This window comes from Nipponia nippon, unplaced genomic scaffold (assembly GCF_047370975.1).
Source record: "Nipponia nippon isolate SJK-2023a ecotype South Korea unplaced genomic scaffold, ASM4737097v1 scaffold_4, whole genome shotgun sequence".
Lineage (NCBI taxonomy): Eukaryota > Metazoa > Chordata > Aves > Pelecaniformes > Threskiornithidae > Nipponia > Nipponia nippon.
The window spans coordinates 52867188-52887983 of NW_028262358.1; the positions used below are offsets into that span (position 1 = coordinate 52867188).

Consider the following 20796-nt stretch of genomic DNA (forward strand, 5'->3'; position numbering starts at 1 on the left):
AGCATATTACTGGTTTATAATTCATTGGGGCACAATGAACTATTTTACACCTGTATGTACATGTGTTTGTGTCTTACAAAAAAACCCTGAAAATATTTCTGTGGACTGCATAATGACATGTAGATGGCATTTTCTTCTCCAGTTTGTTTTGAACCTTGGCCTCATGTTCCAAGAGTATTTCACTTTTGAAGTGCCGTTATTTGGATCTGATCTAAAATGGAGGGTTTGATCATCTGGAATTGTTAAACACAAGCATGTGTGTTAGCATAACAACTTGCTGGTTAATCCTTTTAGTATGAACTGTGTAATCTTCTTCTACAGGAAAAATCCAAACCAGAAGTTGCATGTTCATTTCTCTCTCTGCCCTGTGAACCTAGTCATGACTTTCCTCAGACGAGGTTTTAACAAACCAAACCCCAAACAACAACAAAAAAAACCAAAACCAAAGTCTAGTCTTTCAAGGTTGTTGATACAGGGTGGTTGTCATGTTTCCATAGTAAAGGTTGGTGAGATAAACTTTCCTTCACCAAAAGCACATTGTAGTCCTTTGATATAAAATTGAATGTGTATTTACAAGCAGTTTGGCATTTGAAAATTGGTTCTGCTGCTAGCAGGATGATTACTGCTGTTGTGTAAAAGTAAATACTTTTTTCCATCACCCGAAGAGTGGAAAGCTTCAAGAGCTTCCCTCTCTGTCAGACTCTGCACTCTGACTCAGGCATTTTTGCTGTCTTTGGGGTGTAGCCTGAATGAATTCTTATATTAAATCCTGATTAGGTATGTTAAACAGATTTTTTTTTTTTTTTTTTTTTAAAAGCACCATTAAAAACATTACTTTTTTTCTGTGCATAGCAATGTAAAACAACCCTGTTTTAACCTATTTCTTTTGTGTAGTTTTGTTCAAGCCATCAAATTTAATGATTCTCATGCCCTTTTTTAACTGTCATATTACAATGGCTTTAGACCAAAATATGCTCAGTTACCTTAGTAACTGGCTGGATGAGCAAAAGAAGCGTTGTATTCTAGCAGGTTTAGTTCTATTTTGTTCATATACTTCCCCCCAGCCCCGCATTAAAAAATTAGTGTACATAAAACCAAAAGAAAAACAGATTGCTGTCCCTTTAACAGTCCTGGTCAGTATTGTCATTGATAAGAGAGAAAACTTATCCATAGAAAGGACATCCCTCTCTTGGTGCAGCGGATTGAGAAGCAAGAGTTGAATATGCAAAAAATGGCTTTCTTGAAAGAGGGGGAAAAGACCCAACAAGGCAAGTTCAGTAGATACGTGCTAAGTGTGTAGCAAACCCATCGCAACAGGGTTCCACTAACCTTGTTGGAGAAATCCAGAATGGCTGTAGTTCTGAGGATTTCAGCAGTTCTTTCAGTGGGGAATTTGTGTCAACACACTGAGATCTCTGTCTTTTCCGATTACTTTTGTGTAAAGAACAATAATCATATATTTTTAGAAAAAATGTTTTGAAGATAATGCTTTTGGCAACAGCTCAGAGATGTATAGTGTGTGGTTGGTTGGTTGGTTTGTTTTTTTCCATAGTTCCAAAGCATATTGGGAAAAAAAAAAAAAAAAAAAGCTGCCAGCATTCCATGCTTTCTAGTGCCTAAGACTATGCTGTGTTGAGCCCTCCAAACGTCTCAGGGCAACCAAGGCTTGGTTGTCATTGGCCTAGAAACACAAATAACAAAGTCTCATTTCAGTGGCTTAGGAAATAGGAAATCCAGTTACGTAAGATTATTGGTGCTGGAAGACATATTAATGAGCATCATTATGCCTCATTTTTTGTAACCTTTGCTCAATTAAGCAGTGTCTCCCCTCATCTCTAGTTGGATTTAGATCCTCCAGCATCTCTAGGGAATGCAGGACTCGCAGCAGTGCTTCCTTCAGAAAAGACTAGAGAGGTTCTTTCTTGCAAATCATTAACTGTGTGAAAAACAATCTTTATTTTAATTTTTAAGAAAAATGTAGCCTTGTACTCTTTAAGAATAACTTTTTAATGACTTTTTTGATGCAATCTGTATGAAAATGAAGCTTACTTTTGGCATTACAATGTGGTATTGGATTCTTTTTCTAGTGCACAAAGGAGTCCTCTCAAAGTCTCTGCAAGGTTATTGTAAGTGGAAAACTTTCCAAATGGGCTTCAAAACATCTTTTTCTGATTTTAAAATGCTGTTAGAAGAAAACGAAGAAAATAGCCTTACCATTTTTGAACTACTTTAACAAGTTCAGAAGGAAGTCAGTTACCCTTTCTTAATTAAGGCATCACCACATAAATACATTGATGCAGTTTGAGATTGTCAGTTTATTAGTTTCTAAAATGTCAGTAACAGCTTCATATTTCATGTCTGTAAGTCTGAACAGTAGATGATCAAGCATACTTTCCATCCTCTATCTCTTTGGCTGTACTACTGTGAAGCACTTTGTTGGAGAATTAGTTATAGATGCTTATTTCATGTAATGCATACCTAGTAATGCATATACAAAGGTGGGTGATATTTTCGGTAAATAGCTGTGACCACATCCACTCATCAATAGGCTAGAGCGGGAAGGGAAATTATCAAGGGACAAAGAGTCTCAGTGAAGAAATCCCCCTATTTCTGGCCTGAAGCATCTTTTTTGATAAATCAAAGGGAAAGTCTTATGTAAGCTAACATTTATTGGCCTCTGGTAAAATATCACCGGTATGCATAGTCTAATTCTCTCTTTAGCCCACATCTATGGTCTTATATTCCTGTCAATTTAGTTTCCCTGTGCATGCAGGCAAAAAAGGCACTTGCTAGAATGTGACTTCCAGATCTATTCTCATGTTGAACCCTAGTAGCTGCCACCCTATTTGGGCACTCTGTATTGCCACTACAGCAATAGAGGCAGCAAGTGGTAAATGGTAAACTGAGAGACAATTTAGAAAAATGCAGCCTTCGCCACTCCCTTGTCTTTGGTCCTTTTTGAGAAATCTTTTGCAAGTGACATGGGATAAACCTCCAAAACTTAAACTTCTGTTTAGATTCTTCTGTTTAAAAAAAAAAAGAATCTGAAATGCTCAATATATATTTATTACAGAGGCAAACAGCTTCCTCTTTTTTTTCCACTCTGATCTTTGCCTTCCTTTCCTTATTCTGGTGTTGGTCACTGTTTGTCACTGACTTTCAGAACATGTAGGATTGGGTCTCATCTTTGAAGTCCTATGTGCTGCACGTGTCTCTATGTATCTCCAGGTATTAATGGTCATATATTGGGCATGGTTTTTGTCATTCGTTATTTCTTTTGCCACATAGATTAAGTGTGAAGTAATAAAAGGTAAATGCATGGTGAGATGCACCATCTCAAATTAAATATTGCTCTTTATTTGAATGTATTCTATATCAGCTGGGGTAGAGACATTATAAAACTGATCTTCACATAGAGATGTGTCTAGAGACCAAAATACTTACTTTTGAAACTTCATGTGTACGTGTTACATTAAATAGTGTCTGTCATGAAGGAGCAGCTTTTAAACATGCTATACTTATTTTCTTTCTAGCTGGTTCTTTCATGATGCAGACAGCTGGCAGAGGCTCGGTCACAGCCTTGATCTCTGTGTGATCTGTATAAACAATTCCTCTTTCCATTCTTCAAGTTTTCTCAATCATCCTACTTATTCTCCCCATCCTATTGTCTGCCACAGATGATTTCTTCCATTTCATTTTAGTGTATAAAAGTAACAGGAGTTTTTCAAGCACCGGGTGCAGAATAAAGATGACTAAGTAATTAAATGCTACAGGAGCTGCTGATTGGCACATAAAGATACAATGTAATAAACTGATATGAGTTACAATAACGTGCGTCTTTACTTCCTTGAAAGAGTGCATAATGAGACCTGATTTAAATATGTTCTGTTTTTAAGAAACATCCCATGTGTTTTCTTTGAAATTAGCTTTGCCTTCATCTGTTGGAAGTATTAAGCCGATCTGTTCCTTGAATTATTTTCTACAAGCCTGTACAATTCAAAAGAGGAAAAAAGAGGCTGTAAATCAGCAGTGCATAATTTTGGAAGCCCACTTACTATGCTCAAAAAATAATTTTAAGATGCAATTGAAGGAAATAGGTGCTTACAGGATACACTAAACAGTGTAAAAATTCATGAATAGTAAAAGTTTTTCTAGCTTTCTAATTTTTCAAGAGTGGAAAAGGTTTCAGCTACAAAGCATTCCCAACAGAAATTTTGGAAGGCCTTAGTTTAGGCAAATTCCTTGTCTATAAATTCAGACAGTAAGTTAAAAAATGTTAGCTTGTAAGAAGAGTTAGTTTTTATGTTAGAAATCATAAGCATCTCTAATGAAGAGAGGGCAAATGGGTTAGATTATCTTGGTATAACAGAATAAATGGTGTATAATTTCCAAAGTTATAACAGGAAAAACATATGTTTCACAGTTATTGAAAGAGGAACAAATCAAAATTGAGAATAAATCATTGGCTCATGGTTGTAAATTAGGGAGCTAACGCTTCTTTGTTCTCTTCCCGGAGAGGAGGATTGTGTTAGTGGGGTCCTGGGTTATTCTGCCATAGTCAAGTAACTTGAAGGATGTCCCTCATGCCTGCAAAATGAACGCTGAGATGCTCTTCGTTGTTGTTGCTTTGTGTGATGCTGCATAAAACATTTGAAGAGTGTGGTTTTGTGAGCCCCTGTCTATCTAGCAGTGGAAGAATTCTTTCAAGTCTCAAAGGAGGATTTTTTTAATTATTCTTGGCTGGTATTATTTAAGGTCAGCTCTGAAAACTGTTTGTGTTGACACTTCATCAGCACACCAGATTTTACATTTCCAGGTTGTTTTGTTTTTTTTTTTCCCCTTTTTTTGTAAGAATCAAGAATGTCTAAAATTAGCGTTGGTTTCTCCAGGAATCTTTAAAAATCCTTGTCCTGGTTTATGTAGGAAATAAGAACGAATTTGCAAATGCAATAAAACTTTTGGAAGCGTAGGTGTTGGATTTGGTAATCTGATACCTGTCAGATTACTGAAGGAAGCAAAGCTTGCGTTTTAAACCATTACCTAAAGTATACAGTAATTGTACAATTTAGAATTGTAGTATGAAATATGGGGATATGAATTACTGCCAAAGCTGCTTACAGCCACTTTTTGTATGACCAATATAGCTTTAAAATATCATTGTACTTTTATAAAGGAGCACCATGTGGGAAAAAATAATTGCGCTATTTATGTGCTCAGTGTTCCCGTTTTCATTTCGCATTCACATCTGCATACCCAACAGGACTAAAAAAATACTTGCATCCATGTGTTTACCTTATTTGTGGACAGTTTAAGTGACAGGTTTTGAGATGCCTCTCAAGTCTTTTGCCATACCTTCACTTATTATTCATTTAATCTATACCAAAACTGTAGTATTAATTTTCTCCTAATTTTCTCCCTGAAAAGTATAGCTGGCTACAGGGAAAGAATTTTCTCTCTACCAAAACCTGTGCTATGCTCAAAGCTGTATGAATGCTTTAACTATTTTAGTCCTTAATGACAAACAAGGGTGAATGAAGTGACACAGTACTATACTTCTCTACTGAAAGAGGTGCATCCATTCTGAGTAGCCACTGGGGAGGCATCTTTTGCAAAACTAGATAAAACACCAAAATACATGATTGCGCTTCTTTTTTTTATATAAAAAACTTTAATACAGTAATCAAATTCAGTATTGCAGCTTTTATGTTCCTTGCTGGGTTTTTTATGACTTTTACTCTGTAGTGTTCTTGTAGGTGTGATTTTTCCAATGAAATCTTTCTTCAGTCCACTCAAGACAGATGATATATATGATCTCAAGATTAGATTTATAAGTGGGTTTCTTTTCTGTTCAGTTGCAGAGAGGTTTGCCTGGAAGGACATGAGGGTATTATTGACATATTTGGTTATTCTTGCATCATGTACTCTCATTGGTGTTCTTGTTCACTGGCAGAAAGAGAGAGACAAGGAGGTATATCGAGTATTGCTAAGATACAAGGAATAAAGTTATGCAAGTCTGAGTGGGTGTTCCAAAAATTATTTTTGCATCTGTGGCATAAGAAAAAATGTATAAACCATAATGTAAGAAGTTCAAGATACTCTTCTTTACTACTAAATTATTTCAATATTATTATTTCATGTGCAAGGTTTCTTTCATGCTAAAAGATTTCTTTGTCACGATATGTTAACAAAGAATGCCATGGATGACTTAGAGTTGATGGGCCAAAGTCTTAAAATCTTTGTGTTGTCAACTTCAATTTGAACAGCTTCAGTGGCAGGGATGGTGGAGGGGGACAGAGAATTAAATCCAAGGTCTCTTAGGTCAAACTAGATTGAAGTTTTATTGAGGGTGATCAGGAGAAATTGATGAACGCAATATGTGAAGGTAAACAGGAGAGACACAGCAAAAGAGATCCATCTCTAGATTATTTCTAACTGCTGAAATGTCTTAGTAGGCTCAAAATCTGTCATAGCTTTGTTTTTCTTATATGCTTTGGAAATATTTTGGAAATTGGATGGATGAAGAAAAAGTAATTCTAGAAAGTTTTCCTGCTTCACACTGAAGAAAAGTAATCAACCCTCTGTTTCTGACAAAATCTGAGTAATTTTTGAGCCTTAACTGCACAGTAGTGATAATGGCTTCCTGTCTTCCTTCTTTCATGAAACAAATTCCTGTGTAGAGAATGTTTTCATGATTTGTAAAATATGGATGATTTTGAAGAGTCTTATTCTAATGTGTTATGTGAAATTAAAATATTGATACATACTGTGCTGATTCCAAGGGGTTCTTCAGGAATCTTGCTTTTGCAATACTTCAGTTTCTGTAATTTTTTTTTTTTTATTTTACAAAGTAGGGCTTGATTTTTAAGTTACAATTTTTGTTTCTTATTAAATAGTATATACTGAGTCCTGCAAAGGCTAGGACTTATTCGTCTTACTGTTATTGTTGCTATACAAAAGCATGTAGAGGTAACACTGTTCTGAAGAGTTTTTTGTATAAAGACAATAGTTAATGGTTACTGAAGATAGGTCTGTGAAATGCAAGTTCCTAAATGTAATGGAGATTAGCATATTTTCAGTGATTAGTTTTTGTTGGGTTTTGGGGTTTTTTTATTTAATTCGGAGCAGAAGTAGAGTGAGAAGGAATAGAAGGATTTGGGAAGATGAGGAGAATAAAGGAATAAAGTAGGGGAGAAGGAGGGAAAAGTAACATCTTGCCTCCTGCTAAGCTAAGGTCAAGAGGTAGGTGTTTTTTCTGTTTGTGGCATCAAGAGACTTACTGATGAGAAGGATAAGGTAGCATTTGTGAGACTTTCGTAGTAACTGTTTTTCACTATTTTCTGCAGTGGGAAGCACTTGTTTTGTTATGTAATGTTGTGAACACTGCTTAACTGCTTTTCTTGAGCTGGAATGGGGCCCGAGCAGATTGTGTCAGCAAAACAAGCCTTGATTTTGTAATTAGAGCTAAAAAATATATTGGAAAAATTAAGCATGGCATTTTAATAATGTTTAAAGTATCTTCTTTTGTGTTTCTATTGGTAGAAAGTAATACAAATAAAACATGCACAGCAGTTTCCTTCTAGGTGGGACAGATTTATACTTAAAAAATTGAATGGAAGAAAATGCTTTCTGAGAAAAATTACAGCTGCCTACTTATGAATGCCTTTTTTTAAAAAAGGGTGGTTACAATTAACCTTTTTTAAAAAGTCATAACTACTGGAGAACAAAATATCCTGAAATTCATTTCCATTAGCATGAAAACATCATAAAAAAAATTGATTTATTTTTCTGTATATAAAGCTCAATTGTTTCTGCATAATAAGGCTCAAAATATTTTTGGCTAATTTGAAGGATGTTTTTTCAGAATGTATTCTCATCATAAAAGTTCTGGTTACATGTCTTTTTAAAGTTTTAAAAATATTAATAAATAGGAGACACAAATAAGAGGTACAGTTTTCTAAGGAATGTAAAGTACTTTTGCAATTCTTTTTAGCAGTTGTGAAATTATCTTCTGAAGTTTCAGTAGATGCAATTTTCTGTTATTCCAGCTCCCAAAAAAGAAAAAATAGCCTGTTGTAGTAATCTACTATATATTAGCAATCCTGTTAATAGCAATAAACCCTTTAAGTTTACTGTTTTTTTATTTTTTGGAAGTTAAATGTAGTAGTATCAGTTTCTGTGAGGTGAGTGTTTTTAAAACCTACCATCATTGTCTGTCTTGTGTTCAATTCTTCAAGTCAATTCTATAAAAAAAAATACCCTTCTAGCCTTAATTAATTTCTTGCCATTTCTGTTTTGTAAAATTTACATTTTTATCTTGCAGTCTGAGTGACATGTTGGCTATTACTTACTCACCAGACAGGCCTGGTCAGAAAGGTGAAAACAGAAAATGGTATAGTATCTGTTGTTCACAAGATCAAGTTACAAATGGCGTTGTTCTTTCCCTTCCCAAAAGGCACTGAGGCGTGAACTGAAGGATAAAGAGCAAACCATTCTCAATGCTGTGGACCAGGCACGAGTTTTCCTTGCTGACCAACCAATTGAGGGGCCTGAGGAACCAAGAAGGAGCTTGCATTCGAAAACAGGTCAGAAAATACTCTCTTCCAGGAATGGTTAAAAGGAAAGGAAAAGGACTTACATGTCTCTAGTACGTATTTTATATCCCAATTCCTTGGTTAGACTCTATTATTTTCCAAACCACATCCGGATTGCTTTTATTTCAATGATTTATCCTCAAAGTATTACTACGCAGCTTTGTAAGTACTCACGTTTTAATGGAAGAAGTAGAAAAATCTCTATTTCCTTTTCCAGTTTTTGATTCAGAATGCTTAAGTCATCAGTTCTTTTCTTTTTTTTCTTAACATGATAACATATGCACCTTAAATGTAGTCCGAATAGTAGTTCAAGGATACATGTTCAAATGCATATATGTCATTATTACAAAGTTTTACTCCACAAATAGAAATAAATGTATTCAGTGGTGTATCTCATTAGAAGTAAAAGAAATCAGCTTTAGGAAGGCAGTCATTACAGAATCTTAAAGATTTCAACACTAGATGAATTATTACTAAGGAATAAACCACAGCTATTCTAGAAATGATATTTACATAGTACTTGTTGAGATACTTCTCTGTATTAAAGACCAACAAGGAGGTAAAAATTTTCCTCCACCCCACCCCCCATAACCACAAAATAGAAAAATACACCAAATATCTGTGTAATTAAATCGTCGAATTATGTTTCTGATATGAGCTACAACATTATGAAGTCTTCTTTTAATTACATAAGAATTGTTTTTGGAAAAGGTAGTAATGTACTTTTCAGTAATATCAGTTGCTCTAAGATGTGAATAATTTACTGTTCTGTATAATTTACAAAATTACAGTATAGCTGCTTGTATTAGGAGTTAGTTTTTTCTTCCTATACATCTTCCTATACATCTCCATAGCAAACTTTTAAAGTTTGTTCAATGGAAACAACTAATCTTTCCTGCATCCATACTTTGTGTTATTTCCGTGCAAATTTTTATGAGGTTTCTTATTCCCTGATTCAACTTTGTGATAAAGTTTGAATAGCTGGTGATTAAAACCAATGAACCATTTTTTCCTGTGATTAGTTCTGGTACCTTAGCTGCTGTAATGTATCTTACCACTTCCTTTTTGAACTCTTGACTCATGAAAACATTCTGTTTGTCTTTAGTCTCAAACTTATTTGATATATTGCATCTCTAATGTTTTAGTCGGTCTAAATCACAAGCAAGCTTGCAGTTGAAAAATAAGGAATTCTTGCTTTATATTTGCTGCTTCTTTCACACAAAAGTTTGAAGTCACAGACTCTCCCCTCAAAAGCCATAGAACCACACAAATGATGCCAATGCATAAAATGTTACCAGTGTAAAATGTTCATTTTCTAGCAGGGGTTAATATCAATGATCTAGTGTTGACTGAAAGTGCAAGAGCAAACTTTAGATGATGAGCTGCATCATAAATTCTTTTTATGCAATCTATTATTATTATTATTATATTGTGCTATACAGATGGCAGTGATAACAGAATAGCAGGGAGTTTGATGACCATGGTAAACCGCATGACAATAATGGCCAGGCAGATGGTCTGCAAGTGATGTATGAGTGTCTCTTGTCTAGTCATCATATTTGAAAACTGATCAAATGTGCTCAGACTGGGAAGCTTCACAGATGTGCATTGAACTTATTTTCCTCTTCCTTCTTCACACTCAGTAGTTCCATAGACTTTCTTTTTTTGAGCACGTGGTGGGTTAGTCTTGGCTATCAGCCAAACTCCCAGCCATCCGCTCCCTCACTTCCTCCACCTCAATGGGGTGGAGGCAGAAGATAGGAAGAACAGGTATGAGAAAGCTCATGGGTCAAGATGGGGACAGATGCAGATCCCTTACAAACTACTGTTATCGACCAAACAGATTTAGTTTGGGGAAAATAAACTATTTATTGTCATTTAATAAATATTTAATTGCTGATTTGGTAGCGGGAAACAAAAAGAGAAACATTAAAACCACAGCTTTCCTTTCTCAGGCTCAAGTTGACTCCATTCCTGTCTCCTTCCCCCCTTGTTATGACTGCAGGTTGCGCTCAGCCTCTTCAACAGGGCAACAAGTGGTGTGAGAGGGTGGGAAGGTGATGGGTCCACGGTCAGCCTAGCAGTTTCTCTCTGCCGCCCCTTTCTTCTCACATCTTTCCTCTGCCGCAGCGTGGCCTCTCCATGGGGAGTATCTACCCTGCCATGGGAGCTGCTCCTCCTGCTCTGACCTTGGTGTTCCCTCTCTGGTGTTTTCTGCTATTTCTTAAAGACACTTTCCCTGAGGTGCCACCAGCGTGGCTGAGGGCCTCAGCTGTGCCCTGTGGTGAGTCTTCCAGAGCCGACTGTCCCCGGCACGGGGCGGCCCCGGCATCTTCTCACAGAGGCCCCCGTGCAGCCCCCGCTGCCAGCAGTGGGCACCTGCACCCCGCACAGAGCGGTGTTGTGCTTTCTGTAGATTAATAGACTTTCAGGCCAAAAGCTGTCTTTGAATCATCTGCTCTGATCTCTTATTATATCATAAGCTGTTAAATTTCACCCAGGACTGAGTCTAGTAAATTTTTTCTGACAAGTAGTGCCATTGATCTCCAGAAAGCTGCATCTCTGGATTTGAAGACATCCAGACACACACAATTTTTCTTCTGATTACCCATTTTCAGTGATGGCTGTGGGTGCAGGCTTATGTTTGTGTTTAAATTTTTTTTTTTTTTTTTATTTTCTGTCAGCTTCTCAATCACTGGTGTTCTCTGCAGTAAATGAAAATTAACTCATTAACTTCAGTGAAGTACATTTCATGTTGCTAAAGGGGAAGGAGTCTGGTTTTGGATTGTAAGCTGACAATGTCTTTAAAAAAATATTGATGAGCAGTGCACAGCACTGTACGGTCATGATTTGAACATGTTTTTGGCTGCTTCTCTAATACAAATAGCAAAACTGTTTTTTGCTTTTTTAAAATCATAATCACATTAATTGGAAAATCACTGTTTCTTGAGGTTAGTTCTTACCTTGTGTAATGGCAGGGGTGCTTAGAGGGGGGAAGGTTAGCTAACCCAAAGAGGATGAAGGTTGTAAAATTGCTTTCTATTTTTCTATTTTCTTCAACCAGGGAGGGCATTGTTGCAAGGACAGGGAATGAGAGAGATTTAGAAGAAAACTGATAAGAATCAGTTTTGAACTTGACTGAGCGAGACCTATTTTAAGAACCTGTGCATACATACATTCATTGTTCCATCCAAAGAGAATATTTGTTGTAGGATGCCTTATGATAACCCATTATTGTCTATGGTGTTCTTGTTAATGTCAAATATGTCACAAGAATGTAAAATCAGGTTATGAGCGAGCCTTGGTTTCTTCTTTCCCATGTTGGCCTTATGCTTCCTATGTTGGCCTTCTACTGTACCATGTAGTAACTGGCACATGCAAACACAGTTCTTCAGCTTCCACGACACTTCCTTCTAGGTTAATTTTATCTCCCATCTGTCTTTTCTTCTGACTTTGTTTTGCCATGTTTCCATAGGGAGGTCCCATCACAAAAAAAGCAAGCTTCTCATTCGTCTTGCCTTTGAGCTGCTTCAGCATCTGCATGGAGCCGATTGATAAATGAGCAGGCCAGCTGCTGAATTTTATAGATGATCAGGATAAGGAAATTGGAAGTGCTCATATTTTTAGCTTTGTTGTCACTTGTCCATGTTATAGGAGAAAACTTAGATCTAAAAATGTTAATTATAATTCTCTATGGCATAGTTACAGTTAGCTCCTTAGATCTCTGTACTGTTAATAAGGTTACAGGCCACGGGAAACACAAAGGAAAGCAGAAATAATATTTTCTGTCCCCAGGGTTCTATGAACTGATGATACGGCTTTGCTGAAATTCTGTCCTTAAAATTCCACTGATGCAGTGAGGGAGTGGAGATAATTTTTTTTTTTTAAAAGATAACATAAACTAACATCCTAGCAAATTACCACAGGCCACTACACTGATTCTCACTGCAATAGTGAATGTTTCCAGGAGCCTGCAGTGTTGGCGAACTACTTCAGTAGCTTCTAGTTTTCTTACAGCAATCAGATTCCTAGCTTTGAAAGCTGTTATTTGGTAGCAAAGATTGTTGTGATAAACACATCATTTAAAATTTAAATATTTACCATCTGTTATCTCCTCTTAATTGAAAGTGTAGGAAACCCCATAAATCTCATCTGTGTTATAAGAAAAATATATCAGTAGGTATCAGTGAATTACATGCATATACTTTATGTAAACTTGTAGAAAAACAACATATTCACCTGTTTCAGACATAAAAGTCGAACTTCTTTGCTTCCTAACACTGAACACATTCAGATAAGTTCTCTGCCATAATTTTTCCTCTTAGCAAGGAAGGTCTCACTGGAAATAGGCAATTTACTGGTTTCTAATAAATAGCAGGCAGCATTTCTATTCCCAACCACTTGTGCCTGTCCACTAGCTATCACACACCAATGGAGTAGTTTTTTGTTCCCTGCTATGCAGCTGGGCTGAGTGTGGAGCCTTGGGTGTGAAAATTAGAAGTGCTTAGGAGCATGAAGAGGGTATGGCCCACTGGAGGTCAGTGGAATCATGCCCAGAAACTGCTTACGTTATTTTGAACATTGCTGCCTCTGTTTTAGTTGGAGCTCATTTACTTGTGACTTTGGAGAGTTTCTTCATAAGATTAGAGAAATGTGCAGTTACCCATGAGAGAATCTCAAACTAAGTATCTCGCTCCTTTTCAAATAGATCTCTTAGTCACCCTACAAGTTTAGTCCACCTGGGTAGAGCCTTGAATTTCTTCCTGTCGAGTCTACGTGGTTGCCTGCTTGGAGTCATATTAGTAAAGCTCAAGGGAGTTGTTTCCATTTGCTGAGTGGTGTGGAGTGCAAACTTTGAGGAGTTTTAAGCCTGAATTTTAAACAGCTGAGTATTGGAAACAGGCTAGCCTGAGGCCATAATGGTTAATTTTATTATTGTGGGTTTTTTTAAGCATGAGAACCTCAGGATATAAGCAGAGTTATAGTCATTCTTGACCTGTATGCTCTGTTATGGCCCGGTTTTAGCTGAAACACAGGACGCTTCCCAGGTGGAAGCCATGTTCTTAACGTTTAACTGTTGCCTTGTTTTAAAGACTCTAGAAACCAGTAAAGCTTTGCCTGCAAGAGAATTCTCAGTTGCACTACAAGCAATGCTGATGACTGATGGATGTCAAAGGTTAGGACCTTGTTTGAAACAAAACTCCTTTCTTACACTCTGGAGCAAACATAGCTCAAAAACATTGTAAATGAGCCTCAAGAAAGCAAATTGGAAATTACAGAATATTAAACAAAAAGTGTATAGAGGAGAAAACAGGCTGAGGAAACTTGACTAGAAGGTTCAAAAAAGTTCAGAACATGGAGGTTTTAAAGTCCTGTGTCCTTATAGGACACCATCAAGTCAGGGAGCCTATCTTTTGTGCTGCCTGACTTGTCTTTATTTTCTGGTTTTGTATTGTTTTGGAATAAAATAGATGCCTTTGCTTTGTTTTGAAATGCTGTTAGGCGATGAATATCTGTCTCCTGCAGCCTTGCTGAGAAGCTACCTGTCGTGTGTGCTGTGCCAGAGAAAAATCTTTATTGATCTTTGAAAGAAATAAAAGGCCTGTTAAAATCTGGAGATGCAGTGCTTTGGGAAGAAATATAGGATTAATTCCTTGCTTACCTAGGGTAACTGGGATACAGTGGTGATAGCCTTTTCTCCATTAGTACTCTCCCTTCAGTAGGAGTTGGAAGAAGACATAGTAGCTTGGTGATGCTATAACAGTACCGTTATATTTGGATTTTTCTGGGTTTGTGGCAAGAGCATGCTAAAATTGAATTCATACCTGGTTTATGTTCCTGGAGCAACACAAACTTTGGGCTTCCACTGTGCAAAAGTATTGTGAACTTGCTTTGGATCACACCATTTATTACAAAATGGTGGCTTGTTTTTCATGAAAAGTATTATATATGTTTTGATTATATTGGCAAATTACACTGGTTATGCTGGATAAATGCATGGTTCTCAGGATTGCTGTAATCTTCTTTAGTTTTCTGGAGATAGATGCTATGGGACGACTTAATTATCTCTTTTAACAAGAAGCTATTTTCTCTTTGTTTCATCCTTCTGTGTCTTCCACACCAGCACCCACTGGGAAATATCACCAACCATTATTAAAGGATATGTATATTTGCTAGCATTGTTCTCATTTGTCTTTATCTTGAGACCATGCTCTGGGCGCTTTCCAGAAGTGCTCATCATACATGAGGTTAACAGCTTTCATTTTCTCTGCTTTTGCAATTCTGTCTTCTGCAGACCAAAGGTAATTTGTCTTTTATCCTGCAGAGACTTTCTTTATTCACTCTTTATTTAATTATATTTCTTTGGTTTGAAGAATTTTCAGTTCTGATAGAAGAAAACCTAAATGGGCTAAGATGAAAATGACGGTGCTTTTTCTTTGTTTTAACTACATATGCAATAGATATTTGAATAGGAGAAAAAGGTGACATACTGGGTTGTGCTTGAAGTCTGACTAAGTGCTACATTTCCACATTAACCAGTTGCTGCTTATTCTTTAAACTTCCTATTCCCATCCCATCAGAACTAAGTTTTCTTTCCAGATTGTTAGACACCCAGATAATGCTTTCGCTGGAGCGATGCTAAAGATTTCATCATGCAACAATAGCACTGCTTTTGGTTCTTCTGCTTAGGAGTTTGACAGTGTGCCATTGTGTCTGTTCAAATGCTCTGAAAGTGTTCTTAATGATTACAGTGCTGTGTCAGCCGTTGTTTTTTGCTGCAAAGGTTGATTGAACCAAGGAAGAGACAATGTTTGACATAATAGCATGAAGTCAGCTCCAGTTCTAGTATATTTTATTAGGAATAGGGCAAAAGTGAAAGGAAATAAATGTAATCGTGGCAAGATGGAAAGAGATCACTAGTTCAAGTCCACATAATGAGGATCAAGCAAAGTTGCTTAGAATCAAAACTGCTAGAGCCAGGAATAGTTTGAGAGATCTAAAATAAATTCTTAAGAATTTTCTTCACTGATAACTTTCTTGGGTCAGTATTCTCCATATATGTAAGCATGTAAGGAAGCTAGATGCTGTAAAGTTCAGTCTTGAAAGTTTTCCTTCCATGGCACTCTGTCTCTGCTAGAGACACAGAAAAGCTGTTGGTGCTTTCATTGCTTTGTGACAAAAAATTCGTATTAAAAGCAAGTTTTTTCCACTACAGAAGCAGACTTTTTTTTCTGCTCTTTCTCCCTGACTGCAAGGTCAGTTAATATATTTCCCCTCTGGTAAACAGATGATCCAGTGAATCTAGACTTTTCTTACTTTCTGAGCAGCTGCTGAAGTGGAGATAATGTAATAAGTACCATTACATAAAAAAGGCGGGGGGGGGGGGGGGGCACGGGGGAAGAGAGATAAAAAGCTGATCACTGAGAAGACTTTATATTAAGTGAGGACAAAAAAGCAACAACCATTGTGTAACGTTTTTTCACAGCGAAAAGGAACTCTGTCTGCCAGTGTGCGTAATGACAGACTGGTGAGAAGAATTCCAAACTGATAAAAGTTCTCACTGTCAAGACATTTTTTTTTGAGGTTTACAATTCTATGCTACGCAACCAGTATCTTGGACAATGTGTTATCTGCTTGAAAAAAAGTAACGCATTGCTTATAAGTGGGGATTTCATGATGGAAAACATGAAGTTATACAAGATGTAGTTCTCTCTTAAATGAATAGATGCTGAATGGTTTTATAGCTCAAAAATGTGTGTTTTGCTTTATTTCCCTAGTAAATGTCTTTTTTAGGGCAAGTTTACAAGCACTTCCAAGGCTTTTGTAAAATAAAGCAGTCTTGCAATGAATTAATATTTTTCAAATAAAATATGAGGCAGGTACCCTTGCACAATGACACTGATTTGACAAATGGTCTTAAAAGATGTTTGGTTTTCAGTTCTGTTGGGATACTTGTATCACCCCAGTCAATCTGCAATTTTTTTTCCCCTCCCCAAATATGTGACTATCTGTCATGAGTAAAGCTGCCTTGTTTTAGCTGCCCAGACAAAGTCAGGTGGCTGTTCCCCTCTTTTATTCCCATTTATTGCTACAGACACTTTTCTCCTTATTGCTTCTACTGGAGCGAGAAATACTCATTGAATCTGTTGTGTCAGTACCTTTATGGACAACCAAAAAGTTTTGCACGATTTTGAACTCTTACTAATGCTTTCAGCATGTTCTTTGTCAAGTGACTGATCATTTTAAATGGCCTGCTAATAATCTAGTTTGGAACTATTAAGGCCTTCCAACTTTCTACTCTTTTGTGCAGAATTGGTAGGTTTGGGCTCTGATAAAAGGTAAAGGATGATGCAAGCACACGATGTTGGATAAAACTGGCAGATTGCAGCTTTGCATATATGTAACTTCTACTTCGTCCAGTTTCTGGGTATAATATTCCCTATATTCACATGTTCAAGATGCCAACAAAGGAGGCTTCCTCCATTGGGTCTGCAGTTCTCTGTCCCCTTTCAACAAAACTCAGTATTCCCTTTCCTTGTGTAAAGTGTTCCAACTCTAGGTTCTCCCTTAATCCTCATTTAAAGTCCTGCAGCTTTTACTCCTGAGGCCTGATTGTCCTCAACCTACAGTTGTAACATAGGATATCACAGGATACCTCAACCTGTGAGGTATCGTATGATACTGAACTCTGCCACTAGGTGCAACTTTTCTGCATGCTGCAATTTAGCTTGGCTTGTAGATTGTTCACAGTTCCTTTGTCACTGGACTGTAGTGGATTCTCATTCATTCATCAATGGTATATTATTATTCTTAATGGTGAATAATTCCAAAATTACTTCCAGTAACAAGTTCTTTGATATCTTTACATAAGCAATTTATAGCTGTTGGTTTTTGTTTAAAACAATAGTTTTTATCTGAAAGGGTTTTTTGCTTAGAACTTAAGCTTTATTTCTTGTCCTTTTTCTAAAATCTGTTGCAAAGCTGGGAGTAAAGATCATCCCAGAACTGTGTTGTCCTGTGATGTAGTTTATTCTACTGTAAATTGCTGGAATTCCAGAGACAAGGTACAATCTATCACAGCCTGTCTTTGGTCTTCATCTTTATTCTGGTCTGTCAGTATTGCAAATTGTGGGTTACTGCCAGGTCTCTATATCCCAGAGCTACGTACATAATTTATATCCCTTCACATCTAGTTAAACATTGCAGGTTTTGTCACAACTGTTCCCCCCCAGATTCCTCTTCTCAAATACCCTCTTACCATTGCGGTATCCCTAAGCCTGGCTAGCCTCTGCCTTTGCAGGCAGCGTGCACATGAGCAGTGCTCTCGTGTGATAGCTTGTGACACCCAGCAAGTCACTGAAATATATTGGTAAGCTCAGAATTTCTTTCGTCCCTCTCAGCTCCACCCTTTCTTCAAATGGCTCGCTGTTTTTTTAAAAGAGCTTTTCTAATTCTAGAAGTCAAAACATGCTCTGCGACCTACAGCCTAGGTATTTGTCTCCCTTCCCTTGGTGATGTTGGCTCTTTTTAACTGTCTTTGCCTCCCACTCTCCTTTGGTTACTGTTGGTGGTACTTTTTTCTCCTACGTAACCACATCTTAGCAAGTTGCCTTGTGCTTTTGGGCAACACTCAGTCATTTGGCAACATTCTCTCCCCCGTACATGCCCTTCTGGTATTTGTAGTCTAGCATGTATCAAGACTAACATGGGCTAACAAGATTTGAAAAAACTTTAATAAACAAATATGTGGAATTGGTGAGCAGAAACTCTGGTTTTGATCCAAACAACTCCCTGTTACTTTTACATCTGGGAAAAATGTGCCTTCCTTTCTCAGCAACAAATTGAATGTATTCTAGTGATTTATTTTGTATTAATTACTTGCAGTGTGCTTTCCTGTGTTGGCTGCTATCAAACAATAGTTGCATCACCAGAGGCATAGTAAGAGAACTTTTGCAACCATAGCAGTGCATTTACTTTGACATTCATCTAGCCTTTGAAAAGCAAAAAGCTTCCCTCCCCGTTTTTTTGTATATTCCCTTCTCACCCTCCTCACCCAGGTTCACAACTCCAAGCTTAGACAGTTAAAATGATTTTAAAGATAGTGTGTCACTAAATGGAAGATTGTGTGTCTCGTTTGACTTCTGACAAAAATGGTGCTTTCATCTTTGCACGATTGTGTATAATTTCTTCATAGACAATACTTGAATTTTAATCACCAGAATACTCTGATAAACCTTTTCCAAAGGTTTTATCTAGGAGTGAATAAGAGGCCAGTTGGCTTAGTTTTGCTGCATGCCACTTCTCTCCCCTTCTTTTGTTCTCTGGTTTCTGCATTTTATCAAATTTCCTCTGCTTGCTTCTCTGCCTGCAGAAACCGCAAGGTTGTTATGTAGAAGGGCAATCCTCTGAGACTGGCTTTGTTTGTTTGTCATTACTGAAGCAACTCTTCCCTAGTGAAGGAAGCTACCCGTCACTTTTTTCAGCAAGGCCCCTCTGAGCAGCAGACAGCAGGACCTGCTGGGGATGTCTTAGGGTTTTCTTTTTAGCTTTCTGACTGTCTGGCTCTTGCTCAGTCTCAAATTGAAGACCCAGGAAAGGCAGCGTGTTCTCTTATTGAAAGACCACCTGACTGGTTTGCAGAAATCATCTGTTGTGGAGAAGAGATAAGCCACCAGCTGACTCAGCTCTTGTCTTCAAAGAGGGCTGAGGCATGTCTATGGTGCGGAGTTCTGTACGATGTCTTGCACACTTACCAGGGACTGGGGATTTAAATATAAGCAATTTACTGAAATAATCAGTATCATCATCTGTGACTATGTCCTGAGGTTTTGTGCGAGCCCACTTTGGCTTTGCTTATTCAGTGGCAGCTGGTCTTTGCTAACATGAATGGGATTTTTATGGTTGCTGGGTTGCATGGAATTTAGACATGTAAGCCTGACATTTGTGAGAAATAGTTCATCGTAAGCTTAGCTCTTTTTCAGTCAACAGGTTCATTGAACACTTCTGGATTTGCAAAACATATTTGAAACAGCCTTTTAGGACTTTGGTATTAACACAGAAAAATGGATGTAGAGCTGCAGAAACGCTCACCACATGGTACTTTGTACCTCTTGGCTTTTGGTAGCGAATAGGAGGAGAAGAGACAGCCTGGGGGTAGGGTGAAAGGTGGTGGTAAGTGATCCAGGAACAAAGCACTGTTCTTGTTCTTTCTACATGAAATGGTCCCCAGATTCCCTATTGCAGTTTTGAGTAGGGAAGAATGATCTTTTATTTCCTCCCCCTGGGCCTCCAAAAATAACAAATCAGCAGTAAGCTGCCTTTGCTTTGCGGATACTATAATACATGGAAGTCAGGAATAGTTTCCTGTCTTCTAATTGAGCTTTATTTTGTCATCAGGAGTGATTAAGGTTTATTTCACTTATGGCAAGGTGGACTGTCTTCTACCTTGTACCCGCTGAAGCAAATTATCAGTTGACTCTGGACTTACTGTCTTGAGCGTGAACCTCAGGAACACTGTCTAACTAGACATGAATAAGAGCAAAAATAAACAGTGTAACTTTTCTTTCCCACTGCAGAATTGACCCCTGAGGAGAAAGCCATGAGGATTGCCAAAGCTATGCGTAAGCAGTCATCAGAGGTAAAAGAGAAATGGGAAAACCTAAATGCCAGTGCCAGTATTTGGCAGAAGCAAGTGGACAAAGCATTAGAAAAACTGAAAGACTTGCAGTGTGCCATGGATGACCTTGATGCTGACTTGAAGGAGGCTGAAAACGTGAGGAATGGCTGGAAACCTGTGGGAGACTTGCTCATAGATTCATTACCAGATCACATTGAGAAAACCACAGTAAGTGTGGAACTCCTGGAAAATATTTAACCTGTGTGAGAGTCAGACCCCTCCATTCTTCTACCCCTAGTCATGTTAGATACATATACACTATATACTTAAATTGTCATGTACAGTTGAAAGTGCTCTTTAAAGACTAGATCTGAGGTCTCCAAGTTCAGTACTGTGCCACATTCGCTGTGTCAGCTGTGATTGCCTAAGCACATACGATCAGCAAGCTACAGATGTGTACAGAACATAATAATCATTAAATGAAAAACATTGTGTTCTAGAATATAAATATTCTCCCTCTAGAAATACCGTCTAATTTGTAGTTAGGCCACAGGTCTGTTTGGAGCTTTGCCTAGGCACTGGAGTATG

The 20796-nt window shown here is 37.5% G+C and overlaps 1 protein-coding gene across 8 annotated transcripts in view; it reads left to right on the forward strand.

Moving 5' to 3' along the window:
• UTRN (utrophin) overlaps positions 1-20796 on the forward strand; it is a 388166-nt gene that overhangs the window by 281829 nt on the left and 85541 nt on the right. For all 8 annotated transcript variants that reach the window (XM_087773985.1, XM_087773987.1, XM_087773986.1 and 5 more), the window contains 2 exons: positions 8453-8582; positions 20168-20436. In XM_087773985.1, the coding sequence (XP_087630111.1) occupies positions 8453-8582; positions 20168-20436 (399 nt within the window). The remainder of the gene's footprint in view (positions 1-8452; positions 8583-20167; positions 20437-20796) is intronic.